At 39.9% G+C, this 22,421-nt stretch overlaps 1 protein-coding gene and 3 long non-coding RNA genes across 5 annotated transcripts; 2 read left to right on the top strand and 2 right to left on the bottom strand.

Annotated features, from left to right (window-relative positions):
• The first annotated feature begins 2,796 nt into the window (after positions 1-2,796).
• Positions 2,797-4,083, top strand: LOC116733024 (uncharacterized). The gene is made up of 3 exons (XR_004341930.1): positions 2,797-2,846; positions 3,262-3,388; positions 3,597-4,083. It is a non-coding gene; the product is annotated as an uncharacterized LOC116733024 (long non-coding RNA).
• Positions 4,084-4,562: 479 nt separating this feature from the next.
• LOC116732202 (uncharacterized) lies at positions 4,563-5,905 on the top strand. Its single transcript, XR_004341734.1, has 2 exons — positions 4,563-5,250; positions 5,339-5,905. It is a non-coding gene; the product is annotated as an uncharacterized LOC116732202 (long non-coding RNA).
• A 1,034-nt stretch (positions 5,906-6,939) lies between these two features.
• On the bottom strand, positions 6,940-8,226 carry LOC116733032 (uncharacterized). Its single transcript, XR_004341934.1, has 3 exons — positions 8,177-8,226; positions 7,635-7,761; positions 6,940-7,426 (listed from the first exon to the last, which is right to left on the bottom strand). It is a non-coding gene; the product is annotated as an uncharacterized LOC116733032 (long non-coding RNA).
• Positions 8,227-12,567: 4,341 nt separating this feature from the next.
• On the bottom strand, positions 12,568-21,161 carry LOC116732720 (trichohyalin). Of its 2 annotated transcripts, none has more exons than XM_032583060.1 (3): positions 20,943-21,161; positions 19,916-20,740; positions 12,568-18,096 (listed from the first exon to the last, which is right to left on the bottom strand). In XM_032583060.1, the coding sequence occupies exons 1-3, from the start codon at positions 20,989-20,991 to the stop codon at positions 12,701-12,703; spliced, it is 6,270 nt and encodes a 2,089-aa protein (XP_032438951.1). In that variant the 5' UTR covers positions 20,992-21,161; the 3' UTR covers positions 12,568-12,700. The 2 variants fall into 2 exon arrangements, with proteins under 2 accessions (XP_032438951.1, XP_032438952.1); XM_032583061.1 differs by having other exon boundaries at positions 19,916-20,692.
• Between the last annotated feature and the right edge of the window lie 1,260 nt (positions 21,162-22,421).

Raw genomic sequence — 22,421 nt, 5'->3', positions numbered from 1 at the left:
ATTATTTATTTAGATTTGATGTTTTAATGTGTGCCCTTGGATTTATATTGATTTATTCAATATAATATATTGATTTATTTATCAAACTGAATAGCCATTCCGTTTTTTTTTATATAGTATTTTTTTCTTTTGGTGTTTGTTGCACAAATTCAAATATATGCCGGCTATCAACCAACAATTAAATCAGTGAATTTGCGTTTTTTTTCTTAAATACTCCCTCTCACCGAGACTTACTTACATCTTCTGACAGCTAGCCCAACTTATAATAACATTGACTAAATTTGCTATTGGTACACTTTACCTAAAAATAAAAATTAAACATACTCACTACACAACCATGCTCCAAGAGTTGCTCACAACATGGTGAATTGTTTTGTTACCTTAAAAATGATCTGCAGCTTTTGTTTCTTGGTCCTAATGATGATGTTCACTAATGTTCACTAACAGACAGTTCAACACCTCTTGTGATTGATAAGCTTATAAATGATCAATGCAAAGCATCAGTATGCGCTAAAGAAGATCATATCAGTCAGATTAAGTAAAATATCATTAAACTCAAAGCAATCAAAATTATATTTCTCTGAAAGGTCTTTTTTTTCAGGGAGTTTAGACTGTATGAAAGGAATCAGTGAAATATACTATGAAATATTTTATCTGCTGCATCCCCATAATAAAACTTCAATTGTGAATTGAATGATTACATTGCATCTAGACACAAAAGAATCAACCGTTAATTAGTAATCATACTGACTAACAAGATCTGATCAAACAAGAAACTTGACAACCTCAAGGGATTTCTCACATTGGAGAACGAACCGTCTGACTTTCTTTAGCCACTAAATTTAACCTTACCAAAGTTCTGCCTTGGAGCAAACAGGTACTGAGTTTGAAGCGGATCAGACGCCTTCAGCCATCTGCTAAAGCTAGACTCCGGCCTTCCTCACTGTAAAATAAAACATTAGACTTAAAAAAAAGTTCAAGCGAACATCACTTAATTATCATCGACTTGTTGTTTGTACTCATCTTAAACAAGTGGCAGGAACATTTGGATATATATATATAAAAAAAAAGCTTTATAACTTAATCTATTTAAGTTGAGTCCATGCAACAAGTAAAATAAAAAGTGAACTATTTGAAAGTAGTGAGGATTTAGGGTGGTAAAAGTTGAACATTTTAACATGCCCAGACACTTTCTGCTCAAGCAAACCAAAAGGTTTTGAACAGAACAACCATGTCAAATAATGAGACCGTGAATCTTTAATCTATGTAGCAAATATATTGCTGCTGCTGCTGTAAGCAGAAAATAAAAGAAGTTTTACGGAGAATAATATTTTGGATGAGTTTAAGAATATTGTTTGCCAAAATCACACGGTGTAACTACACTTGTTTTTTATAAGTTGCAGTATTTGAATCTTTTTGAGGCAATTGGTTGCATAAATTAAAGTAAATACGACCTATTTTCCTGCTCCACATACTTAGTTAGCAATGTGCCAGTTAGCTTCCCAGTCTGAACTTCTGGGCAATGTCTTGATTCAGTCAAATTTTCTATCTTGTATCTCCTGAACTCTGATATTTTGCTTGCTGGTCTTCATCGTGCTCTGAATGCAGTATCGGGTTTCTCTTACTTTAACCCGCCCAACTTACACCTGATTGGCATGTTAGCCTTTTGATTCCCTCCCAGCGAGGCGGTGCTTCACAAAGCAAACTGTTTGTCAAACTGTTGATCTGCCTCATGGCTGTTTTAGAAGATATGGTGACTGAGTTTTAGAGAGTACTAGCCAGCTCATGCAGCTTGTTTTTATTAGATGCCAGTCCTAAAAGTACATATCTTTAAAATATGAATAAATACGTACAATTCCATAATTATTCGATCCAACGGTTGTAGAAGTTTTGTAATAATGCAATTCAGGTATTTTACATTTTCTGGACTAAAGGAGGATTTCAGTTCAACACCTGTGGTTTCTTAATGTAAGTGTTTCTGCTACTGGACAAGAAACAGGGTTAAAAGAGGATTTAGAAAGCAAAATACAAAGATGATAGTTGTTTTTACCGAGAGCAAGGCTGTGACTAGTTATCAGGACAGCATGAGACCTGTGCAATTTCTTAATCTTTAGGAAATATTTTTGGACACAGCCATCCGCAGGAGCAAGATGAAGCAAGAACATCACAACATCGGATGTATTTTTTCATCCTTCTATCCGTGATTTAAAACTATTTTTAATTTTGTGTCATCTTAAAGATGGAAAGAGTCAATTATGTTTTCACCCATGGAAAAGTGTAATGTGTTTATTATGAGTAGGATTAACCAAGCTGAAGGAAAATAAAGAAAAAGGATAAATAAATATTCATTGATACAGAACCGAATCAGCAAATATGAACTTATGAAACTACTGAAACCTTCAAGAATTTTATGTTGTGTAAGATATTTAAGAAAATAATAATGAATCTGCGTTCATGAATTTCTTTATTTGGTCATTGTCTGTAAAATACGTTTACCTTTTGTTTTGTTGAACACCAGACATCTCATCTCTTTCCCACAGTTTCTTTTCACTTAGTTCCACTACTGCTGTGGATTTTATAGTCAATGTTTAAAGTCAGCACAGAGTCTGAAGCGATGGAGGAAATTTACGTCAATATGGAACCTGTTGGACAAACTGCATCTAATCACACAGGTAAGAACAAAGTTACAGAGAAATTTAGTATGTATTGAATTCAATTTTGCTAAGGTTGAGGTTTTTGTTAAGGTTGGAGCAGCTCCAAAGAGAGGCTCTGCCTCCGTGCGGCTGTCTGTTTGGGAATCCTGAATGTTTTACTTTTGGCTGAACTCATCGCCCTCAGTGTTCACAGTGAGTCTTGTTCTAGTCATCTTAAAGATGTAAAAAGAGTAGATTTTACGTTTCTGTTATATAAAAAATGTCATTGTTCCCCTTCTAAAATCAAACTGACCAAATAGCAAGGGTTTAAAAAAGAATAAAGCTTCGTGACTCAAAAGTTTTGCAGAGAGGTGAAACATTACACTAAGTTACATGAGTCTGATTCATTTTCAGCAATGGTTGCATTTGCAGCCATTTAGGTTAGCGTGTCTTTAATATCTTCTCTTTTTCAAACTATTTACCCAACGATTCATTGTTCAGTGTTACCTCAGTTTAAATTCTACAGGCATAACCAAAATCATGAAACTATTTTGTAAGTCTTAAGTGAAAATACGGTGTTGCCACTTCTTTTTGCAAACATGTTTGTTAATTTTATTTTTTTTTTCAGCTCATGACATGACAGCAGATTTTTCTGACATCAGCAACATTCTGACCGACCAGAACAGCAACAGCGAGTTTCCCTCCATGAACGCCAACTTCACTGAAACGGCTCCACGAGCTGAAGACACTTTAAGGTTGGTCAAAACTTTAAAAAATGTGGATCTCGTTAAAAATTGAATTCTACTCTGAATTGTAGAGTATAACTAATAACTTTCCTTTTTGGTCTAAATGAATATAATGTAAATGAACAACTTTTATTTTAATTTATTAAGTGCTCTATCATTTGCGTGTGCTGAAAAACAATGTAAAACAAACTAAACTTTGTTTGTTTTCTCCTTAAAGGGAAATTGTGTCCTACAGAACGAACAAACATCAGTTGTTCCTGTTCATCCAGGGGCTGCGGAAGAAGAGAAGAGCAGATCCACTAGTGATGGATGATTAGGATCTGTGTTCACTGTGATATTATTCACCAACAATAATGTAGCTTATGGTGTTACATAAAATCCTAAAGATGAAATGTACACTTCCAACTGTTGTGACCTGCATCTAATAACACAACTATTTTATCGCTTGTACTCTGTGTTTTTCTTTCTTGTTAAAACTCTGACGTGATAAACAAACGTTTTTCTTTTTGTTTGTTGTTTTTTTTTTTTGTATTTTTGCGGAGAATCGGTTGATGCGTTCTGATTGTGTATTAATGTGACTTTTACTACGAAACTTTATGGAGTTCCAGTTGTGTCCGGTAATAGTGGATTAAGTTCTATCTTGGTAAAATTATATTTCCAATTATTTACTATCATTTGTAATAAAGTGATGCCAACACCACGGATTCAACAGTGAGGAGTTTGTTCTAGTCATCTTAAAGATGGAAAGAGTCAATGTTGTGCTGATTCTGAGTAACTGAATGACTTTTTATTCATTTCAGAGTTCAATCAGCGAGGTTATTCGTTTTGTGATGGTCCTAGTCTAAGAAAGAAAGAAACAAAGAAAGAAAGCAGCAAATGTACATGTTGGTTCCCCTGAAAATATGGATAAATTCAGTCATTGTAGGGTTAAAGTAATTTGAAGAGGGAGAAGCGTATAAACAAGTCAAGTCAATGACGAGTCAATGACTTGATGCATTCTGCATTTTTAACTCGGTTAACTTAACTTTTTGTTTTTTTTACTGACTTTAATACATTTAAATCGCTACGTTGTTTGATAAGTAGAATGGAAATGACTTTTTTTGTAAATGGTCTTGTAAATTAGCGTTTTAAAAATCAACTGAATTGAATTAAGAAATTTGACCATCGGATTGGACTGAAGAGAAATGATGAGCAATGTTTTATGGGTTTGGGTTTAATAAAGCAAAGATTGGTATTTTTGTAACATCAAAAGTTCATTTTTGAGGCAAACAGAAAATCCTGCTTATTATAGTTTACTGGGACTAACAACCCCCCGGACAAATTTGGAAAAAAATTCAGCTAAAATGGGTGGTGCTTTAAGGAACAATGAGACACAGCCTAGTGTGGGGATAGATGGTGAGGGGATAAGCAAGGCTGTAGTAAGCGCCGTTACCAACTTGGTACTTTGTGGTTATAGTTTTCTCCAAATTGCGCTTGAAGAAAGTATGAACATGGGCAAAACTGAGAAACTCTATCAATCAACCAAGTGGACATTAAAGTATGTCACCGGAGATTTGTTCTCCTGTCCACGCGATGAATCCTTGGCCCACTGCATCAGTGAAGACTGTCGCATGGGAGCAGGCATAGCGGCGATGTTCAAGAAGAAGTTTGGTCGAGTCTCAGAGTTAAAGGAGCAGAGTGAGTCAGACTAGTTACTAAAGTCTTTGTTTTGGAAAAAAATGTTTTATGTTTTTCCAGTTCATTCAAATGTATGATTTCAACAGCAAGTGCTAAATCATATCCTGTTTTGTATTTTTTTGTATGTCCTAATAGAGAAGCTTCCGGGGCAGTGTGCTGTCCTGACACATGATCAACGTTTCATCTACTATCTGGTAAACATACCACAATTATACTGCATTGGACCAAAAGTTGTTTCATTATTTAATCTGGTAACTGTATCTTTCCTATTATGTGTCTCAGATCACAAAGAAAAAAGCCAGCCAGAAACCCACGTATGTCAGCCTAAGACAGAGTCTGGAAGACATGAAATCTCACTGCTTAGAAAATGGTGTCAATAAGATATCAATACCCCAGTTTGTAGGAACTACTGTGAATAAATGACTATAATAAATACCCTTAAATCTTCTTCTTTATTGGGGATAATTAATCAATTTGCTTGTCTCGTATCTCCTCCCTCAGAATTGGCTGTGGCCTGGACCAGCTGCAGTGGTCAAAGGTGTCAAAGATCCTGGAACAGATCTTTAAAGAGACAAATATCTCCATCACAGTGTACAGCCTGCCCTGTGTTGGGTCAAAGCTTCAAATGCATGCCATGTAGTACATTTTCATTTGAGTTTTGTTTTTAACTTTAAGTCCTTTATAATCTCTTAAAATTTTGGATGAAATCAACACTCTTTAAACGGTTTTAAGGAAACAATAAATAAGGAAACAATAAAAACCTCCCCATAAGATGTTTACATACAAGACTTTTAACATCCCACTGATGTAAAAAAATGATGTTTCCTGCCATTAAAGATACGAAACTTATTGTAAACACTGATGTTGCACTGTCACCATCGTACTACATGATGCTACTACTAAATCATGCTACACAAAATGATCCAACAAATCACCTGAGGCAGGTAAAATACAATAGTTATGCCTAAAATTTGTTTTTTTTGTTTTTCTAAATCTATATAGTTGTTGAAAACGTAGCTTTTCCTGTGAATCTGTAAATCTAAATTGTGAAAGAGTTTGCTACTCTAGCTTTATTTTCCTGACCCAAATTCAGGAGCAAGATTGCTGTCACAAGTTTTTTTTGTCATGAGTTTTTAGTGATTCTAATGCTTGACTTTTTAGTATTTGTAACCTGTGAATGATGTTGTACAGAATATTAGGACTTATATCTTTGTAAATAAAATTTAAGATCATGGTTTTTGACAACCTTTACCTGCTCAGACAACAGGCAACGGTATGTAGGAAAATGCAATTTGAAATTTTTAAAAAATTTCTTAGTTTTGCCTCAAAAATGAACTTTTGATGTTACAAAAATACCAATCTTTGCTTTATTAAACCCAAACCCATAAAACATTGCTCATCATTTCTCTTCAGTCCAATCCGATGGTCAAATTTCTTAATTCAATTCAGTTGATTTTTAAAACGCTAATTTACAAGACCATTTACAAAAAAAGTCATTTCCATTCTACTTATCAAACAACGTAGCGATTTAAATGTATTAAAGTCAGTAAAAAAAACAAAAAGTTAAGTTAACCGAGTTAAAAATGCAGAATGCATCAAGTCATTGACTCGTCATTGACTTGACTTGTTTATACGCTTCTCCCTCTTCAAATTACTTTAACCCTACAATGACTGAATTTATCCATATTTTCAGGGGAACCAACATGTACATTTGCTGCTTTCTTTCTTTGTTTCTTTCTTTCTTAGACTAGGACCATCACAAAACGAATAACCTCGCTGATTGAACTCTGAAATGAATAAAAAGTCATTCAGTTACTCAGAATCAGCACAACATTGACTCTTTCCATCTTTAAGATGACTAGAACAAACTCCTCACTGTTGAATCCGTGGTGTTGGCATCACTTTATTACAAATGATAGTAAATAATTGGAAATATAATTTTACCAAGATAGAACTTAATCCACTATTACCGGACACAACTGGAACTCCATAAAGTTTCGTAGTAAAAGTCACATTAATACACAATCAGAACGCATCAACCGATTCTCCGCAAAAATACAAAAAAAAAAAACAACAAACAAAAAGAAAAACGTTTGTTTATCACGTCAGAGTTTTAACAAGAAAGAAAAACACAGAGTACAAGCGATAAAATAGTTGTGTTATTAGATGCAGGTCACAACAGTTGGAAGTGTACATTTCATCTTTAGGATTTTATGTAACACCATAAGCTACATTATTGTTGGTGAATAATATCACAGTGAACACAGATCCTAATCATCCATCACTAGTGGATCTGCTCTTCTCTTCTTCCGCAGCCCCTGGATGAACAGGAACAACTGATGTTTGTTCGTTCTGTAGGACACAATTTCCCTTTAAGGAGAAAACAAACAAAGTTTAGTTTGTTTTACATTGTTTTTCAGCACACGCAAATGATAGAGCACTTAATAAATTAAAATAAAAGTTGTTCATTTACATTATATTCATTTAGACCAAAAAGGAAAGTTATTAGTTATACTCTACAATTCAGAGTAGAATTCAATTTTTAACGAGATCCACATTTTTTAAAGTTTTGACCAACCTTAAAGTGTCTTCAGCTCGTGGAGCCGTTTCAGTGAAGTTGGCGTTCATGGAGGGAAACTCGCTGTTGCTGTTCTGGTCGGTCAGAATGTTGCTGATGTCAGAAAAATCTGCTGTCATGTCATGAGCTGAAAAAAAAAATAAAATTAACAAACATGTTTGCAAAAAGAAGTGGCAACACCGTATTTTCACTTAAGACTTACAAAATAGTTTCATGATTTTGGTTATGCCTGTAGAATTTAAACTGAGGTAACACTGAACAATGAATCGTTGGGTAAATAGTTTGAAAAAGAGAAGATATTAAAGACACGCTAACCTAAATGGCTGCAAATGCAACCATTGCTGAAAATGAATCAGACTCATGTAACTTAGTGTAATGTTTCACCTCTCTGCAAAACTTTTGAGTCACGAAGCTTTATTCTTTTTTAAACCCTTGCTATTTGGTCAGTTTGATTTTAGAAGGGGAACAATGACATTTTTTATATAACAGAAACGTAAAATCTACTCTTTTTACATCTTTAAGATGACTAGAACAAGACTCACTGTGAACACTGAGGGCGATGAGTTCAGCCAAAAGTAAAACATTCAGGATTCCCAAACAGACAGCCGCACGGAGGCAGAGCCTCTCTTTGGAGCTGCTCCAACCTTAACAAAAACCTCAACCTTAGCAAAATTGAATTCAATACATACTAAATTTCTCTGTAACTTTGTTCTTACCTGTGTGATTAGATGCAGTTTGTCCAACAGGTTCCATATTGACGTAAATTTCCTCCATCGCTTCAGACTCTGTGCTGACTTTAAACATTGACTATAAAATCCACAGCAGTAGTGGAACTAAGTGAAAAGAAACTGTGGGAAAGAGATGAGATGTCTGGTGTTCAACAAAACAAAAGGTAAACGTATTTTACAGACAATGACCAAATAAAGAAATTCATGAACGCAGATTCATTATTATTTTCTTAAATATCTTACACAACATAAAATTCTTGAAGGTTTCAGTAGTTTCATAAGTTCATATTTGCTGATTCGGTTCTGTATCAATGAATATTTATTTATCCTTTTTCTTTATTTTCCTTCAGCTTGGTTAATCCTACTCATAATAAACACATTACACTTTTCCATGGGTGAAAACATAATTGACTCTTTCCATCTTTAAGATGACACAAAATTAAAAATAGTTTTAAATCACGGATAGAAGGATGAAAAAATACATCCGATGTTGTGATGTTCTTGCTTCATCTTGCTCCTGCGGATGGCTGTGTCCAAAAATATTTCCTAAAGATTAAGAAATTGCACAGGTCTCATGCTGTCCTGATAACTAGTCACAGCCTTGCTCTCGGTAAAAACAACTATCATCTTTGTATTTTGCTTTCTAAATCCTCTTTTAACCCTGTTTCTTGTCCAGTAGCAGAAACACTTACATTAAGAAACCACAGGTGTTGAACTGAAATCCTCCTTTAGTCCAGAAAATGTAAAATACCTGAATTGCATTATTACAAAACTTCTACAACCGTTGGATCGAATAATTATGGAATTGTACGTATTTATTCATATTTTAAAGATATGTACTTTTAGGACTGGCATCTAATAAAAACAAGCTGCATGAGCTGGCTAGTACTCTCTAAAACTCAGTCACCATATCTTCTAAAACAGCCATGAGGCAGATCAACAGTTTGACAAACAGTTTGCTTTGTGAAGCACCGCCTCGCTGGGAGGGAATCAAAAGGCTAACATGCCAATCAGGTGTAAGTTGGGCGGGTTAAAGTAAGAGAAACCCGATACTGCATTCAGAGCACGATGAAGACCAGCAAGCAAAATATCAGAGTTCAGGAGATACAAGATAGAAAATTTGACTGAATCAAGACATTGCCCAGAAGTTCAGACTGGGAAGCTAACTGGCACATTGCTAACTAAGTATGTGGAGCAGGAAAATAGGTCGTATTTACTTTAATTTATGCAACCAATTGCCTCAAAAAGATTCAAATACTGCAACTTATAAAAAACAAGTGTAGTTACACCGTGTGATTTTGGCAAACAATATTCTTAAACTCATCCAAAATATTATTCTCCGTAAAACTTCTTTTATTTTCTGCTTACAGCAGCAGCAGCAATATATTTGCTACATAGATTAAAGATTCACGGTCTCATTATTTGACATGGTTGTTCTGTTCAAAACCTTTTGGTTTGCTTGAGCAGAAAGTGTCTGGGCATGTTAAAATGTTCAACTTTTACCACCCTAAATCCTCACTACTTTCAAATAGTTCACTTTTTATTTTACTTGTTGCATGGACTCAACTTAAATAGATTAAGTTATAAAGCTTTTTTTTTATATATATATATCCAAATGTTCCTGCCACTTGTTTAAGATGAGTACAAACAACAAGTCGATGATAATTAAGTGATGTTCGCTTGAACTTTTTTTTAAGTCTAATGTTTTATTTTACAGTGAGGAAGGCCGGAGTCTAGCTTTAGCAGATGGCTGAAGGCGTCTGATCCGCTTCAAACTCAGTACCTGTTTGCTCCAAGGCAGAACTTTGGTAAGGTTAAATTTAGTGGCTAAAGAAAGTCAGACGGTTCGTTCTCCAATGTGAGAAATCCCTTGAGGTTGTCAAGTTTCTTGTTTGATCAGATCTTGTTAGTCAGTATGATTACTAATTAACGGTTGATTCTTTTGTGTCTAGATGCAATGTAATCATTCAATTCACAATTGAAGTTTTATTATGGGGATGCAGCAGATAAAATATTTCATAGTATATTTCACTGATTCCTTTCATACAGTCTAAACTCCCTGAAAAAAAAGACCTTTCAGAGAAATATAATTTTGATTGCTTTGAGTTTAATGATATTTTACTTAATCTGACTGATATGATCTTCTTTAGCGCATACTGATGCTTTGCATTGATCATTTATAAGCTTATCAATCACAAGAGGTGTTGAACTGTCTGTTAGTGAACATTAGTGAACATCATCATTAGGACCAAGAAACAAAAGCTGCAGATCATTTTTAAGGTAACAAAACAATTCACCATGTTGTGAGCAACTCTTGGAGCATGGTTGTGTAGTGAGTATGTTTAATTTTTATTTTTAGGTAAAGTGTACCAATAGCAAATTTAGTCAATGTTATTATAAGTTGGGCTAGCTGTCAGAAGATGTAAGTAAGTCTCGGTGAGAGGGAGTATTTAAGAAAAAAAACGCAAATTCACTGATTTAATTGTTGGTTGATAGCCGGCATATATTTGAATTTGTGCAACAAACACCAAAAGAAAAAAATACTATATAAAAAAAAACGGAATGGCTATTCAGTTTGATAAATAAATCAATATATTATATTGAATAAATCAATATAAATCCAAGGGCACACATTAAAACATCAAATCTAAATAAATAATATGAATTATATTAACTATTTTAATACAGACTGATGGTTCACATTGATCATTTCAAAGTTTTAATAATGAAAAATTAAAAAAATTAGAGGTGTACTATATTTTGCTAGTGAACACACTAAAGTGTGTAAGATAATGGGTGGAGGGAAAGCTGAAAGATACATATGAGTAACCTCACCGTGGCCTGTTTAGCCCCTGTCAGATATTGTTCAGAAGTACGAGTACAAATGAGGAACATTTACTAACATGTTTCACACTAGCAAGTGTTACAGAAAAAAAATCTATGAGTTTCAAATGTATTTAAACCAGGATTTACTATTTTGGAGAAAACATGAAGCAGTGGGAAGATCAGCGTTGATTCAACAGCAAGAAAAAAACTGAACAAAATTATTCACAGTGATACCGGGCCAAATTCTGGAAAAGTCTGGACAAATTCTTTAACTGCGGAAAGATAAAAGTTAAATTTGAGTAGGCCTGTTTACTGTCTGTCACATATTCTTAAGAAGTACGTGTACAGATGAGGAACATTTACTGAAACGTATCACACTAGCAAGTGTTACAGAAAACAAAATCTATAAGAGTTTAAAATTTAAGCGATGAAGGAAATCACAAACTCATAGTCAGCACTGACTAGTCGTGCTACCATAAAATAAAGCAGTAAAACAGTTAAAACTCTAGGCTTTCTCTAGAGGTATGTGTTCAGTCTTACGGGTGCACCCACACACACACACACACACACACACACACACACACACGCCTCTGTCCACCCTTATGCCCTCTCCCGTTCCTGATACACAGCATTCAGGAAGATTGTCTAATACCTGATAATTGATGAGAATCACCCTGAAAGACACGGACAGCTGGCTCCCGCCTTTTCCCGCGCAGATCCCGAGCTGATAATCGATGACGGTTTGAAAATCTGTTTTCTGGAGACATAGAGTTTCCTTACAGGCCCTCTGTGATGACCCTCAGGTCAAGAGAATCGCCTACCTAGGGGTTTTTTTTTTTAGCCTAACACACACAGATGACAGGTGAGGCCTGTCCGGTATTATATCACAAACTCATAGTCAGCACGAGAGAGCCGGACAGATGGCAGGAACCCTTTTCCCGCGCAGATCCCGAGCTGATAATCGATGACGGTTTGAAAATCTGTTTTCCGGAGACATAGAGTTTCCTTGCAGGCGGTGTGTGTGATGACCCTCAGGTCAAGAGAATCGCCTACCTAGGGTTTTTTTTTAGCCCGCCTCACACAGATGACAGGTGAGGCCTGTCCGGTATTCTGTCACAAACTCATAGTCAGCACGAGAGAGCCGGACACACACGCACAAACACCAAATGGCTTAGTGAGAAAAACCGGAGGTAACTACAACATTCTATTTAAATATACTATATTGTATATTATTCTCAATTATCTAACACTTATTGTTTTTCATACTTTCATTGTACTATTTTTAAAACACATAGTGGGAATAACAGTTGGCGTAACAGTTGTTTTTTTTGTTTTTTTTTTAGGGGGGGGGGGGGGGGGGGGGGGGGGGGGGGGGGGGTGGATATTAATAGCAATTAATGATTAGGGTCATAAATCACTCATCCATCAAACTCCGATTAAATTTTGACAGAAGGGTGCCTATAGAGTCTCTCTCATATTATACACGTGAAAAAAATAATTATTACTCAGTCCTCACATTTCTAAAGATAAATCTGCTATATCTTCCATTTTTTCAAATAACGCCTTGATCTTTGAGTTGTTCTGTTTGCTCGTCAGCACATGGTATCTGCCCCCACACCTCTCTATGAGCCCCATCAGTTCCCCGTTCCTCAGGATGTGCTGATCCACGCTCTCTCCCAGAATCTCCCCCCAGGTGAAAAGCACCAACGTACGCCTCCAGACGTCCTCCCCGAGCAAGCCCACGTGCTCCTCCATGGCCCTCCTGTACTTCCGCGTGCAGGTCAGGAAGGCGGGCACGAGCAGGAGGACGACATGAGCGCCCGGGCGGCACCAGGAGACACTTTCTAGGATGCTCTTCCGTTGCGCCGAATCGGTCGCATCGGGTCCGTCTCGCCACTTCAGACCCAGCGGTTCTGCAACCGCCAGGCGCCTCCCGGCTATCTGACCTCTCCAGGGCCTGAAGCCGGATCCGCTGAACTTAGACGCCTCTCCGCCTAAGATGGTGACTCCGGTTGGGGAGCGAGAAGACCACGTCTCTCCCAGGACCATCACTCTCAAGTCACACCCTGGGTCTTTGTGGTTCGGTAGGGACCTTAAAATGCTGATCTTCTTGTTTTCTTCAGTTTGTTTAGTTTCTAAAAGTGTTTCAAAGTGACATTTATTTGTCTCTGTGGGGCTAGTAGTATCTTCTACAGCTGACTCTTTCCCTCTTCCCTTTGCCCTCCCATCCTTGACTTCTTGGTCCATCAAAGGTAAGTTATCTTCAGCCAGTAGATGGAAAGAACCCGTTTCGTCAATGCTGTCATCGGACCTTTGCTCCCCCCTGACCAACGCTTCCTCTCGTTTTCTGAGATTCAGCTCCCATTTGTTCATGTCTTTGAGCGACTCCTTTAGCTTTGTCTCCCTGGTGCGGAGCTCCTCCTTCAGCAAAGCCATATCCCGGCGAATCTCGTCCAGCTCCTGCGTTGTGCAGTTGACATACTCGTTTTGCACCAGCAGTTCTGACTTCCAGTTGAGCAGCTCCTGCTCCTCATTCTTTAGGTAGCACTCTCTGTCCTTCAGCTCCTTCCCTTGATCCTTCAGACCTCTGACCTTCTTCTGGAGGTCTTGACCGTGAGAGCTCAGTTCTCTCTGCTTGCCCTCCAGCGCTCCAAGCAAAGTGTCCAGATCCCTTTCCTTCTTCCTGATAACCTGCTTCCTTGAGTTCAACTCTGTCATTTGATTATCCATTTCCTCTGCTTCTTTTTCTCTTATCTCTAGATTAGCTTGGAGTTTTTGAAGCTCAGATTCTTGATTTTTCAACTTTATCTCCATTTCAACAAGTTCCTCCTGTTTTGCACTGAGGTCGTCTCTTCTTTTGCTCAACTCTTCTTCCTCTCTCCTCACAGCTCGCTCTCTGTCCTCGGCTAATTTCTCTCTGTTTAGACATTCTTCGTCATACTTCTTTGCCTGCTCTTTTTGTTTCTCCATCAGCTCATTTATCTGAATCTTGCTCCTGTCTTCCCTTGCTTTAATCACTTCCACCTCTCCTTGAAGTTTATCGTTGGCTTCTTGTAATGCTTTCACCTCTGCATCTCTCTCCATAAGGACAGCTTCTATGCTCTTTATTTTCGCCTCACATGTTGCTAGATGCTCCCTAACCTCTTTCTCACTCTTCTTCCTCATCTCCTCACACTTGATGCTGAGATTTTCTGTCTCTTTTCTCATCTTTTCGTTGTGCTCTTGCAGCTCCTCCACTCTCTTTTGGCTCTCCTCGTATTTCTCTGTGACGACCCGAACGCTTTGCTCGTGACTCTCCCTCTCCTTCGCGACGGCCTCTATGTTCTCCGTTTTTTCTTTGACCTCTTTCTCGTACTCCCGAATCATGCTCGTCATCTCCTTCTCCATTCTCTCGGTGAGCTCCTTCAGCTCTGATTTGGTCTGCTCGATGGTCAGCCTCAGCTGGACGAGCTCCTTCTCGTTGTCTTTGTCCTTTTGCAGCAGACGTTTGAGCTCTTCTTCTTTCTCCTGCAGCTTTTCCATCATTTGTGCCTCAATTTTCTTCTCTTCCTCTGCATGGCGTTGCTGCATCTCAGCTATACGAAGTGTATACTTTTCATTGCTCTCTCTCAACTCGTCAATGTCTTTGCAGTGGTTTGAGCACAGTCTTTTCAGCTCGTCGACCTCTCCCTCTTTCTCTGCGAGACGTCTTTCTGCTTGTGTTATTTCTTTTGTCTTCTTCTCGATAATCTCCAGAAGCTTGTTTATCTCGTTTGCCCCTCTCTCCTCCGTCTTCTTCAGCTCTTCCCTCCATCTTGCCTCCCTGGAGTCAGCCTGCTGTTTGATGCTTTCGTTCTCCACCTCCTTCTCTTTCAGTTTGCTCTCCATGTCTTCCAGAAGCTCTTGCTTCATCTCCTCCATCCTTCGCTCTGTGTCCTGCAGGCGTTGCTCGGCCTCCTTCTTCTGGTTCAGGATGATTTCGCCCCCCTCCTTGTCCTTTCTCTGCAGAATCTCGTCGATGTCCTTTATGTGCTGTTGCAACTTTTCTATCACTCTGCCGTTTTGTTCCAGAGTTTGCTGCATCTTCTTCTTGCTCAAGCCGTCTTTCTCTCTTTGCTCCATTGCCTGCTGCAAGTCTTCCTCGAGCTCTTTTATTTGCTCCTTCATCTTTTCAGCTTCTTGTTCTGTTCTCTCCAGTTTCTGCTCCGAGTCTTTTTTACGCTCCAGGTAAACGAGTTCTTTCTCTTCCTTTTCTCTGATTTCTTCCTTCATTTCCTTAACAGTTAATTTCATCTCCTCTGTTTCGTCCTCTTTCTTTTTTAGTTGTTGCTCCATTGCTTTCATATCGTTTGAAAGGACTTTCAGCCTTTCGTCTGCTTGCTGCATCTTCTCTTTCGTTTCGTTGAGCTTCTCCTTCATTTCCTCTATCTGTTGCTCCGACTCTTTCTTGCATCTTTCTTTGTCCGTTTCTCTGATTTCAATTTCACTGAAAAGCTCCTTCTCTCTTTCTTCTTTCTGTTGGATTGTCTCTCTCAATTCTTTAAATTTCTCTTTCATTTCCTCAACCTCTCTCTCCTTTTGCAGAAACTCTTTCTTGTGCCTTTCTTTCTCTGCTGCCCTGCCTTCAACTTGCTTTATCAGTTCACATTTGACGTCTTCGGTTTCTCTTTGACTGTGCTGCAGATCTTGCGTCATGCTTGCCCGTTCTCGCCTAGTTTCTTCTGTTTGGGCAGCAAACTTTTCTTTTAACTCTTTTATCCATCTCTGTTTTTCTTGCTCTCCTTCATCTATTTGCTGCTTCAGCTCCTCTCTTTCTCTCTGTCTCTCTCCCTCCAGCTTGCTTAGTATTTCTGTGTATTCCTGTCTAACCCTTTTGACTTCCTCTTCCTTCTCTTTGACTATCTCACCGACTTCCTTCTTGCGGTCAACTTCTCTTTCCTCCATGAGTTTAACCATCTCATTTATTTTTGTAGCCATTTCTTCTTGGTGTTTCAGCTTCAAGGCCTCCAGCTCTGTGTTTTTCTCTTGAACATGTAATTCCAGCTCTTTTTTGTGCTGTAGTTGAATCATCTCTTTGTTTTTCTCACCTTCTTGCCCTTTTGCTTCCATCTGAGTAAGATGTGCTTGTTTTAGTTCTGCTAACTCTCTCTTTTTTGTCTCCAAAAGTTCACTTTTCTCTTTTGCAAACTTGTCATTTAACTGTGCTACTTGTTTGTCTTGTTCTTGCTTCATGTTTTTAATTCCCTCCTCGTGCAGTTGCTTGAGTAGCTCAATGTCATTTGTTTTTTCTTTTAGTGTCTTATGAACTTCTTGTTTCTGCTGAACTCTCATTGTCTCTATGATTCTTTCGCTCTCAGTGGCTTTTCTGGTCATCTCTTCTTCATGCCGCAGTTTTATATCTTTTATCTGAGTTTCTTTCTCCTCCATTTCTTTTTGGTGTTGTAGTTTCAGCTCCTCCGTGCTTTTTTCCAACATGTTAAAGTTTTCAAGCATCATCTGCTTTTCCTCTGCAGCTTTCCCTCTTAGTCCTTCCAGCTGCTTGTCTTGATTTTCCATCTCTTTCACCAGTTTTTCCTCCCTCTCTGCCATCGCCCTGATTTTCTCCCCTTCTTTTCTTAGAGAATCAGTATAGTGTGTTTCAATCTGCTCCATTTTTACTTGTAAAGCTTCAAACCGTTCAATCCACTCTTCTCTCTCCTTTTCAAGCACCGCCACAGTTTCCTCCTTCTCATCAAGTTTTTTCCTCCATTCCTGTCTCTCTGCTCTGATTTCATCCTCCCTTCGCTTCCTCTCGTGTTCGGACTCAACGTAGGTGCGTTCGAGATCGAGGAGCTTCAGCTGCTGCTCGTCAGTCCTTTCCTTCAGTTCCTCGATCTCCCTCTCTTTGAGCTCCAGGTTCAGCTCCGCTTCGTGTTTCTCTTGTTGACGTTGGTTTAGTGTGACTCGGATCCTCTCGTTTTCAAGGCTGAGATCCTGAATTTCCCTCTCTCTGTCCTCCGTCAGCCATCTCATCCTCTCCTCCAGGTCGCCAAAGTCGTTTCTTATTTCACCAACCCGTCTGTCCTCGTCGCCCTCCTCTTCTCTTTGAACATCGGCCTTTCCCGGCGACTTCACCTTCTTCTTCCTGTCAAAGAACCACCTGATGCTCTTCACCTCCCTGTCCCTCAAGTTCTTCAACTCAGCCTCCTGACGAACCATCTTGTCCACGATCTCCTTCATCCGCTGGTTGAACTTTTCGTTCCTCTGGAGGCTCAAATCCCTAACTTCCTGCACCACGCAGGAAAAAGCTTCGCATCTGTTCATCGTCGCCATCTTCTCCACTTTCTCCAGGAGCTCCGTCACCTTTGCGGACCCCCCGCTGCCTCGTCCTCCTCCGTCTCCGCTGCCGATCACGTGGTACCGACCCCTGCATTTCTCCAGCAGCCACTGCAGGTCCCTGCCTCCGCTCTGGACGTGCTGCTTGATGTCCACGCCCTCGCGGAGCTGGTCGCCGTGGGTGAACAGCAGGATTGTGTGTCTCCACACACCCTCTCCGAGAAGCTCCAGGTGCTCCCTGACATGTCCCGCCCTCACCAGAGTGTCCACCCTCAGAGTCAGCAGCAGGGCGTGAGGCCCCGGAGGGCACAGGGCCACGCTGCACATGATCTCCCGTTTGACCCGCTCCGGCGTGGCACCGGCCACTCCTGCCTCCCAGCCCGGCGTGTCCACCACGGTCACCATCACCCTGGCCACCTCCGCCTGCTGGCGGACACACTCCTCCGTCACCGCTCCTGCTTCGAAGAAGCCTGTTTTCCCAAGGATGGCGTTCCCGGCACAGCTCTTCCCAGTCTCGCGCTCTCCCAGTAGAACCAGTCTGACCTCGGGCAGCCGCCGAGGAGCCTTGGAGAAGGACTGGTGTGCATCCAGCTCCGAACCCTGGGGTCCATCACCTAGGGAGAAAAATATAAACAGACTTTACTCTGTGGTTTGTGCTCGACATTTTGTCACCATGTCATACTTTGCTGTCCACCTCGTTTGGCAGGAAAATGCAAACACACACCACAGTCAAAAATGAGCGATTGGGTAAAATTTCCACGTCTCCAGCTGGCAATCATTTCTCATTATATCCAGAAAGCAAAGCGTAGAACAAGGTTCAGGTTGTTACCAGGATGGAAATACTTTCCATCTTTCACAAAAAACTCATTCAACAATGATCCTCTCTCCTGATATCCAATGTTTTAGCAGAAAAGATGATGGTAGTGGATGAATCTCTCATTAGCCAAGTGACAAATCATGTTTGTCACATTCAAAGGCTAATCATCTGAATGAATTCCCTGTGTAATTGCAGGGAATCCATAACTAGTAGTTCTCTTGGGTATTGGTGGTTAATTTGAGACATCCCTCCCTCCCACTGTTTCCACTCCCCTCCATTTTTTCCACCGGTTTAGTAGCATTTACTCACGTAATTCATGCTTACCTCACCTCGGGCACATTTATACTCCTATTTAAAAAGACTCTGGTGACAACTCTGCTTCTGAAAGGTTACTCTGAATCCCTCTCAAGTTGAAAACTAAACTACAAAGCTGCATGTGTATTCGCTCATTTCCACCCATGGTGTTCTGCTCAGTTCCAGGATGGCCGGAGTTTCTCACATTCATAATAATTTAAAACATCTAGCTTGTAAACCAGACCTTCAATTAGCTTCCCACATGAGAATTTTGGACAGTGGTTTTCAGCAGGGTTCTAAGTATTGTGATTAGATACGCTGCTACCGGAGATATTGTTAGACTTATTGTACTCACACAGCTGGTTTTAACACCAGCGATATAACACAGGATGGGATGGTCTCATGAGCAAAAATAATCATGCTAGCTGCAGCCACAAACATGTGTTCTTCTACTTGATGGAATCTCCGGTGAGTGAGGAACAGCGCCCTCTGGTGGTGTTAGCTCCGATGGTTGTGTATGTATCTGGCTAACGGCTAGCTTAAAAGGCTATTTTAGCTTTACATGAATCACCACTAGTTTGCGATTTCTGCTAGTAGCCCATTTAATTCAGTCTTTTATAAAACACAAAACTTGGACTCAACTAAGAAGCATCTTTCCGACAAGTTGAGCGATAAACAGTAATAATTTTAGTCACAACAGTATTGACTGGGTTTGTGAGGACAGGGCAACGCTAACTGCCCCTGATCTCACTCTGAAAAATACATTTTTAATTTATTTAGTGAGGGACATACACAAACACCAACATGTTCAAAAAAATGTTTTTGACAAAAATCTCTACAAGTGCTTAAATATAAATAAAACTAAGGCATTTTTTTTACATATAGCTTCTGTTTTTAAAGTATTTAAACCCTTTATCTTTTAGTTCTGTGAGTAATACTTCACATGTACAGTAGTTGACACTTCTCAAAATTGGAAAAACAAGAGAACATGTGTTCAAGTATGTTGAATTCCAAAGTCAAGAAATTAACATTTAACCTAAAATTCCCCATGTCCACAGTCATGGACATGGGCAACTCCAAGCTGACAGATTTGTGATTTTCAAATGAAACTGCTATAGAAAAATGACAGATGACACAACTATTCTCAAGATACAATCTTTTTAGTCCTGAAGACCAAAGTTTTAACACGTCATTGAAGTCTAATTTATAGAAAAGGTGAATATATGGTGGCCATTCCAACATGGAGGCCATTAGAGTTTTTTCTAGAGTTTATTTTGTAATAAACTCTTATTCTTCAGCATTAAACAATCTGAAGGACTTACTCATGAGAGCGGCTTTGATGGTCCCTCTCTGCATCTGCGCCTCCATCTGCCTCTGCTTCTTCCTCCTCTCCCTGGCTCTCCTCTTCCCGTCCGCCTCCAGCCCCAGCAGGACTCCGTTATCCAGCTCCAGATGACTCCTTCCTCCCTTCTTTCTGTCCACCATCACCTCCAGCTTCCTTATCAGTTCCTTCACTTGCGTACCGTCTCCTTTGCTGTAGTTGTTCACGATGTGGTACCTGCTGCTGCACTTCTGGAGGAGTCTTTGGAGTCCAGAACCGCTGGTCTGGATGCGCTGCTCCATGGTGGTCAGACCCAGTTCGTCTCCCCTGGTGAAAAGCACCAAGGTGTGCTCCCACACCTCCCTTCCCAGCGGCTCCAGGTGCTCCTCTATCTCCTGGATGTAGCTGTCTGTGATGGAAGCGCAGGAGCGAACTACCAGGAGCACGGCATGGGGTCCAGGAGGGCACAGGGTCACACTCCTCAGAGTCTCCCTCCTCACCCAGTTGGGGGTACTGTTGAGTGGGTAGTACCACTCCCAGCCAGGTGTGTCCACCACTGTGACTTTCCTGCCAACGACATCCGCTCGCCTTTTCACGCACTCCTCCGTGGGCTTCCCGCTCTCGAAGCCGCCCACTCCTCCCAGCAGGGTGTTCCCTGCGGCACTCTTGCCGGCTCCCTTTCTGCCCAGCAGGACCACTCTGAGTTCTTGGAGGGCGGGCGGGGTGCCCGGGGAGACCGGAGGGCGTTGGACGTTCATGGCAGCCGGCAAACTCTCATCTGTGAAGAAAGGGAGAAGTACTTCCTCAGTGCATCGTACCGGATAAGCTGAGTGACACAGAACAAAGAAATGTGGCAAAAGTCAGACATCAATCTAGATTACCACCACAAACCGCACTGAATTTAGATTTTCATCATTGAATCCATCGTCTACATCACTGAACCAATTTCAAGAGTTGAAACCCTTAAACTGGCAGCTATGTACAAGCTTCATATCAATGTCCTGCATCAGGATCCACTGTAAACTCACCTCCGTTTGCCTCTGCGGCTGCACTGCAGTTCTCATCTGCCGAGTCCATCTCTCTGTCCACCTTCCTCCTCTTGTTCCTCTTCCCCTTTTTTTTGGCTCCTGTGTGTACTTTTACAGGAAGAGCTTCTCTAAAGTCATTGCGACACAAAACGGACACAAACCAACGACTGACTGAGCTGAAAAGAGGATTTGAGATTCACAAACTGAACTCGTATCGTAGTAGTCTTACTGAGTCACATGACCTCAGCTTGTGGTTTTCTAACATGCTCTGTTTCAACACGACAGGAAGTCAGGAGGTGGAGGTGGCAACGCGAGCTTTTAAGAAACACTCGTACAAAAGCTTGCAAAATGCGCAGTTGGGTTAATAGCTGTAGAACGGGTGCATTCATGGATGCAATTGTGCATGCAGCAAAGAATGGTGTTATTTTGCATGTAGGAACAGAAATGCATTTTTTTCCTCAGAGCTGCTCTGCAACTTGAAGTCAGAAGCTGCTCTGTGGTGAACATGTGGAACTTCTGTTTCCTGTGCCTACAAGACGGAGAGGCAGTACAAAAACTCTCTGTGGTTCAAGAATCCCTTACACACAGAAAAGAGTCATGCCAGCATAAAAAACCGAGACAATAAAGGATAGCTTCACACTAAGTTTTATAGATTAAAGCCCATTTCAATCAGTAAAGTGCATCTCTTATCTGCTTTATCAAAACACACGGGGCGTTCCTCATTTCATGTTGTCTGGTATAGACAAAATACTCAGCCGAAGATCACTTCCTCTTTTTTACGTCAGAAATGAGTTTCAGAGTCCATTTTTAGTCTGGGAATCAGCATTACCAATATGAATTTAATAAAAGAATGTCAAAAATAATATAGAAACCTAGTATATTTTAGGATATTTTTAACAAACGGAAATAAAATCTACCCTGTGATGGGTTGGTGACCTGCCCACGGTTTACCCCGCCTCTTGTTTTCGCCTCTGGTTTGTATAAATATTCAGTCTTATGCTTAAACTTTGATTTAGTTTCAACTTTATTTGGAGTCTGTCAGCTTTCCAAATTGTCATTTGGTAATATTTTTGTTCTCTGACTTCAAATCTAGCAGATTTTGCAGACATCTCAGCTCCGTATTTTCCTTAAGGTGAAATTAAGTTCTGGACTCTGTCTAGACTTCCTCCTTCGAATGCAACGGATTCAAACGACTGAAGAAACTCCTCAGCATTCTACCAATTAAGACGTGTTACACCAAGGAAGTATATAAAGCATGCAGAACGTCAACTCCTTGTTGGACACCATATGTATAAAATTATTGTTGTGGTGGATTTGGATGTTTACTTGGACTTTCTGCGATGCAGAAACACAAAATCCCTTTTCATCTTTAGCTTTCCAAAGCACACCTGAAGAATAGGACATAATGGGACAACTATTTCACCCCTGAAGTCCTTCCCCCACTGACTTCAGTCATGTCTTTCTCTTCAGTTTTGGGGG

This window comes from Xiphophorus hellerii, chromosome 14, assembly GCF_003331165.1.
Source record: "Xiphophorus hellerii strain 12219 chromosome 14, Xiphophorus_hellerii-4.1, whole genome shotgun sequence".
Taxonomy (NCBI): domain Eukaryota; kingdom Metazoa; phylum Chordata; class Actinopteri; order Cyprinodontiformes; family Poeciliidae; genus Xiphophorus; species Xiphophorus hellerii.
The sequence above is the reverse complement of the archived record's forward strand: the minus strand, read 5'-3'. Positions and strand labels throughout refer to the sequence as shown.

Bases quoted from the DNA above. Each gene is read 5' to 3' on its own strand.
- LOC116732720 (XM_032583060.1), bottom strand. From the start codon at position 20,991: ATGGACTCGGCAGATGAGAACTGCAGTGCAGCCGCAGAGGCAAACGGA. The intron at 20,741-20,942 runs GTGAGTTTACAG...TGTGTCACTCAG, and splicing joins AGCCGCAGAGGCAAACGGAG to CTTATCCGGTACGATGCACT. The intron at 18,097-19,915 runs GTAAGTCCTTCA...TTTTCTCCCTAG, and splicing joins CATCAAAGCCGCTCTCATGA to GTGATGGACCCCAGGGTTCG.